The following is a 7500-nucleotide window of genomic DNA, read 5'->3' on the forward strand; positions in this document are numbered from 1 at the left end:
TGACCTGTTGGTGACCCCTGCTCTACAGCCCTCTCTAGATTGACCTGTTGGTGACCCCTGCTCTACACCGCTCTATAGATTGACCTGTTGTTTACCCCTGCTCTACACCTCTCTAGATTGACCTGTTGGTTACCCCTGATCTACACCTCTCTCTAGATTGACCTGTTGGTGACCCCTGCTCTACAGTCCTCTCTAGATTTACCTGTTGGTGACCCCTGACCTGTTGGTGACCCCTGATCTACCTCTCTCTCTAGATTGACCTGTTGGTGACCCCTGCTCTACCTCTCTCTCTAGATTTACCTGTTGGTGACCCCTGCTCTACCTCTCTCTCTAGATTGACCTGTTGGTGACCCCTGCTCTACACCTCTCTCTAGATTGACCTGTTGGTGACCCCTGCTCTACACCTCTCTCTAGATTGACCTGTTGGTGACCCCTGCTCTACACCGCTCTATAGATTGACCTGTTGGTGACCCCTGCTCTACAGCCCTCTCTAGATTGACCTGTTGGTGACCCCTGCTCTACACCGCTCTATAGATTGACCTGTTGTTTACCCCTGCTCTACACCTCTCTAGATTGACCTTTTGGTTACCCCTGATCTACACCTCTCTCTAGATTGACCTGTTGGTGACCCCTGCTCTACAGTCCTCTCTAGATTTACCTGTTGGTGACCCCTGACCTGTTGGTGACCCCTGATCTACCTCTCTCTCTAGATTGACCTGTTGGTGACCCCTGCTCTACCTCTCTCTCTAGATTTACCTGTTGGTGACCCCTGCTCTACCTCTCTCTCTAGATTGACCTGTTGGTGACCCCTGCTCTACCTCTCTCGCTAGATTGACCTGTTGGTGACCCCTGCTCTACCTCTCTCTCTAGATTTACCTGTTGGTGACCCCTGCTCTACCTCTCTCTCTAGATTGACCTGTTGGTGACCCCTGCTCTACACCTCTCTCTAGATTGACCTGTTGGTGACCCCTGCTCTACACCTCTCTCTAGATTGACCTGTTGGTGACCCCTGCTCTACCTCTCTCTCTAGATTTACTTGTTGGTGACCCCTGACCTGTTGGTGACCCCTGCTCTACCTCTCTCTCTAGATTGACCTATTGGTGACCCCTGATCTACACCTCTCTCTAGATTGACCTGTTGGTGACCCCTGATCTACACCTCTCTCTAGATTGACCTGTTGGTGACCCCTGATCTACACCTCTCTCTAGATTGACCTGTTGGTGACCCCTGCGCAACACCTCTCTCTAGATTGACCTGTTGGTGACCCCTGCGCAACACCTCTCTCTAGATTGGCCTGTTGCTGACCCCTGCTCTACCTCTCTCTCTAGATTGACCTATTGGTGACCCCTGATCTACACCTCTCTCTAGATTGACCTGTTGGTGACCCCTGATCTACACCTCTCTCTAGATTGACCTGTTGGTGACCCCTGATCTACACCTCTCTCTAGATTGACCTGTTGGTGACCCCTGATCTACACCTCTCTCTAGATTGACCTGTTGGTGACCCCTGCGCAACACCTCTCTCTAGATTGACCTGTTGCTGACCCCTGCTCTACACCTCTCTCTAGATTGACCTTTTGGTGACCCCTGCTCTACAGCCCTCTCTAGATTGACCTGTTGGTGACCCCTGCTCTACCTCTCTCTCTAGATTTACTTGTTGGTGACCCCTGACCTGTTGGTGACCCCTGCTCTACACCTCTCTCTAGATTGACCTGTTGGTGACCCCTGCTCTACAGCCCTCTCTAGATTGACCTGTTGGCGACCCCCGCTGTACACCTCTCTCTTGATTGACCTGTTGGTGACCCCTGACCTGTTGGTGACCTCCCATTTTCTCCCCCTTCTTTTTGTTATTTCTCATTTCCCTCTGTTTCCCATCAGACACTTCAGTTTTGTCGTGAGCGCAGCTCGGCTTTATGCTGAAATCTACAACATCCCCTACTCAGAGAAGGTACACACACACACACACACACACACACACACACACACACACACACACACACACACACACACACACACACACACACACACACACACATTCTCTCTATATCTCTATATCCATATATATCTCTGACTATCTCTCTATTTCGCTATCTCCATTTCACCATCTCTATTTCATTGTCTCACTACCTATTTCTCTATCTCTCTATTTCAATATCTCTCTATATCACTCTCTATTTCAATATCTCTCTCTTTCAATATCTCTCTCTCTATTTCAATTTCTCTCTATTTCACTATCTCTCTATCACTCTCTATTTCACTATCTCTCTATCACTCTCTATTTCACTCTCTATTTCACTATCTCTCTATCTCTCCTCTGTATAGAGTATGAATAAGTTACTATTGGAGCTGGGTATTACCAGAGACCATACCATATTATCACCATACCATATTACCACCATACCATATTATCACCATACTGAGAGACCTCACCGTACCATATTACCACCATACCATATTACCACCATACCATATTACCACCATACCATATTACCACCATACCATATTATCACCATACCATATTACCACCATACCATATTACCACCATACCATATTACCACCATACCGTATTATCACCATACCGTATTACCACCATACCATATTATCACCATACTGAGAGACCTCACCGTACCATATTATCACCATACTGAGAGACCTCACCATACCATATTACCACCATACCATATTATCACCATACCATATTATCACCATACTGAGAGACCTCACCATACCATATTACCACCATACCATATTATCACCATTCTGAGAGATCTCACCATACCATATTATCACCATACTGAGAGACCTCACCATACCATATTATCACCATACCATATTATCACCATACCATATTATCACCATACCATATTACCACCATACCATATTATCACCATACCATATTACCACCATACCATATTATCACCATACTGAGAGACCTCACCGTACCATATTACCACTATTCCATATTATCACCATACCATATTATCACCATACTGAGAGACCTCACCATACCATATTATCACCATACTGAGAGACCTCACCATACCATATTACCACCATACCATATTATCACCATACCATATTACCACCATACCATATTATCATCATACCATATTATCACCATACCATATTATCACCATACCATATTATCACCATACCATATTATCACCATACCATATTACCACCATACCATATTATCACCATACCATATTATCACCATACCATATTACCACCATACCATATTACCACCATACCATATTATCACCATACCATATTATCACCATACCATATTATCACCATACTGAGAGACCTCACCATATTATCACCATACTGAGAGACCTCACCATACCATATTATCACCATACCATATTATCACCACACCATATTATCACCATACCATATTATCACCATACTGAGAGATCTCACCATACCATATTACCACCATACCATATTATCACCACACCATATTACCACCATACCATATTATCACCACACCATATTACCACCATACCATATTATCACCATACCATATCACCATACCATATTATCACCATACTGAGACCTCACCATATTATCACCATACCATAGTATCACCATACCATATTATCACCATACCATAGTATCACCATACCATAGTATCACCATACCATATTATCACCATACCATATTATCACCATACTGAGAGACCTCACCATACCATATTATCACCATACCATATTACCACCATACCATATTATCACCATACCATATTATCACCATACCATATTACCACCATACCATAGTATCACCATACCATATTATCACCATACTGAGAGACCTCACCATACCATATTACCACCATACCATATTATCACCATACCATATTATCACCATACCATATTATCACCATACCATAATATCACCATACTGAGAGACCTCACCATACCATATTATCACCATACCATGTTATCACCATACCATATTATCACCATACCATATTACCACCATACCATATTACCACCATACCATATTACCACCATACCATATTACCACCATACCATATTATCATCATACCATATTACCACCATACCATATTATTACCATACCATATTATCACCATACCATATTATCACCATACCATATTACCACCATACCATATTATCACTATACCATATTATCGCCATACCATATTACCACCATACCATATTACCACCATACCATATTATCACTATACCATATTATCACCATACCATATTATCACCATACCATATTACCACCATACCATATTATCACCATACTGAGAGACCTCACCATACCATATTACCACCATACCATATTACCACCATACCATATTACCACCATACCATATTACCACCATACCATATTACCACCATACCATATTACCAACATACCATATTATCATCATACCATATTACCACCATACCATATTATCACCATACCATATTATCACCATACTGAGAGACCTCACCATATTATCACCATACTGAGAGACCTCACCATACCATATTACCACCATACCATATTATCACCATACCATATTATCACCATACCATAATATCACCATACTGAGAGACCTCACCATACCATATTATCACCATACCATATTATCACCATACCATAATATCACCATACTGAGAGACCTCACCATACCATATTACCACCATACCATATTACCACCATACCATATTATCACCATACCATATTACCACCATACCATATTATCATCATACCATATTACCACCATACCATGTTACCACCATACCATATTATCACCATACCATATTATCACCATACCATATTATCACCATACCATATTATCACCATACCATATTATCACCATACCCTATTATCACCATACCATATTATCACCATACCATATTACCACCATACCATATTATCACCATACCATATTATCACCATACCCTATTATCAGCATACCATATTATCACCATACCATATTACCATATTATCACCATACCATATTACCACCATACCATATTACCACCATACCATATTATCACCATACCATATTATCACCATACCATATTATCACCATACCATATTATCACCATACTGAGAGACCTCACCATACCATATTACCACCATACCATATTACCACCATACCATATTATCACCATACCATATTACCACCATACCATATTATCATCATACCATATTACCACCATACCATGTTACCACCATACCATATTATCACCATACCATATTATCACCATACCATATTATCACCATACCATATTATCACCATACCCTATTATCACCATACCATATTATCACCATACCATATTACCACCATACCATATTATCACCATACCATATTATCACCATACCCTATTATCAGCATACCATATTATCACCATACCATATTACCATATTATCACCATACCATATTACCACCATACCATATTATCACCATACCATATTATCACCATACCATATTATCACCATACTGAGAGACCTCACCATACCATATTACCACCATACCATATTATCACCATACCATATTATCACCATACCATATTATCACCATACCATATTACCATATTATCACCATACCATATTACCACCATACCATATTATCACCATACCATGTTACCACCATACCATATTATCAGCATACCATATTACCACCATACCATATTATCACCATACCATATTATCACCATACCATATTATCACCATACCATATTATCACCATACCATATTACCACCATACCATATTATCACCATACTGAGAGACCTCACCATACCATATTACCACCATACCATATTATCACCATACCATATTATCACCATACCATATTATCACCATACCATATTATCACCATACCATATTACCACCATACCATATTATCACCATACTGAGAGACCTCACCATACCATATTATCACCATACCATATTATCACCATACCATATTATCACCATACTGAGGGACCTCACCATACCATATTATCACCATACAACATTACCAGGGACCTCACCATACGATATGTAAAGAATTACAGGGACCTCACCATACCACATTATCACCATACGATATGTAATTAATTACCAGGGACCTCACCATACCATATGTAATGAATTACCAGGGACCTCACCATACCACATTATCACTATACCATATGTAATGAATTACCAGGGACCTCACCATACCACATTATCACCATACGATATGTAATGAATTACCAGGGACCTCACCATACCACATTATCACTATACCATATGTAATGAATTACCAGGGACCTCACCATACCATATGTAATGAATTACCAGAGACCTCACCATACCACATTATCACCATACCATATGTAATGAATTACTAGGGACCTCACCATACCACATTATCACCATACCATATTATCACCATACCACATTATCACCATACCATATGTAATGAATTACCAGGGACGTCACCATACGATATGTAATGAATTACCAGAGACCTCACCATACCACATTATCACCATACCATATGTAATGAATTACCAGGGACCTCACCATACCACATTATCACCATACCATATGTAATGAATTACCAGGGACCTCACCATACCATATGTAATGAATTACCAGGGACCTCACCATACCACATTATCACCATACGATATGTAATGAATTACCAGGGACCTCACCATACCACATTATCACCATACCATATGTAATGAATTACCAGGGACCTCACCATACCACATTATCATCATATGATATGTAATCACTAGTAACTAGGTTGTCCTTCCAGGGTTTGGGGGTCAATTCCAAATCCATTGGAATCTATTGAAGATAATTGGAATTTGACTTTCAGTGTACTTCCTTGAATTGAAATGGTATTGACCCCACCCTGTGTGTGTGTGTCTGTGTCTGTGTCTGTATGTGTGTGTGTGTGTGTGTGTGTGTGTGTGTCTGTGTCTGTGTCTGTGTCTGTATGTGTGTGTGTGTCTGTGTCTGTGCGCGTGCGCGTCTGTGCGCGTGCGCGTCTGTGCGCGTGCGCGTCTGTGTGTGTGTGTGTGTGTGTGTGTCCACAGGATCTGTCGCAGGAAGCAGTTTCCAGGGTGTTGTCAGAGATTACCGTCCCAGAGTACAGGCCAGCAGAGAAGGTGGGGATACCACTGGTACTATGGACTACGCTGGGTTATGGGATGGGATGGATTGATGGACTGTATTGATGGCTTCACTTAATGTATTGATAAATATTTTGCTGAAGGTTTGATTGAGTGGTTGTTTAATTGGTTGAGTGGTTGTTTAATTGGTTGAGTGGTTGTTTAATGGGTTGAGTGGTTGTTTAATGGGTTGAGTGGTTGTTTAACGGGTTGAGTGGTTGTTTAACGGGTTGAGTGGTTGTTTAACGGGTTGAGTGGTTGTTTAACGGGTTGAGTGGTTGTTTAACGGGTTGAGTGGTTGTTTAACGGGTTGAGTGGTTGTTTAACGGGTTGAGTGGTTGTTTAACGGGTTGAGTGGTTGTTTAACGGGTTGAGTGGTTGTTTAAC

At 41.2% G+C, this 7500-nt stretch overlaps 1 protein-coding gene across 2 annotated transcripts in view; it reads left to right on the forward strand.

The window, feature by feature from the left end:
* The window catches only part of uba6 (ubiquitin like modifier activating enzyme 6), a 92223-nt gene that overhangs the window by 70999 nt on the left and 13724 nt on the right, over window positions 1-7500 (forward strand). For both annotated transcript variants that reach the window (XM_064964195.1, XM_064964196.1), the window contains exons 26-27: window positions 1879-1948; window positions 7039-7110. In XM_064964195.1, the coding sequence (XP_064820267.1) occupies window positions 1879-1948; window positions 7039-7110 (142 nt within the window). The remainder of the gene's footprint in view (window positions 1-1878; window positions 1949-7038; window positions 7111-7500) is intronic.

This window comes from Oncorhynchus masou, unplaced genomic scaffold, assembly GCF_036934945.1.
Source record: "Oncorhynchus masou masou isolate Uvic2021 unplaced genomic scaffold, UVic_Omas_1.1 unplaced_scaffold_936, whole genome shotgun sequence".
Classification (NCBI taxonomy): Eukaryota; Metazoa; Chordata; class Actinopteri; order Salmoniformes; family Salmonidae; genus Oncorhynchus; species Oncorhynchus masou.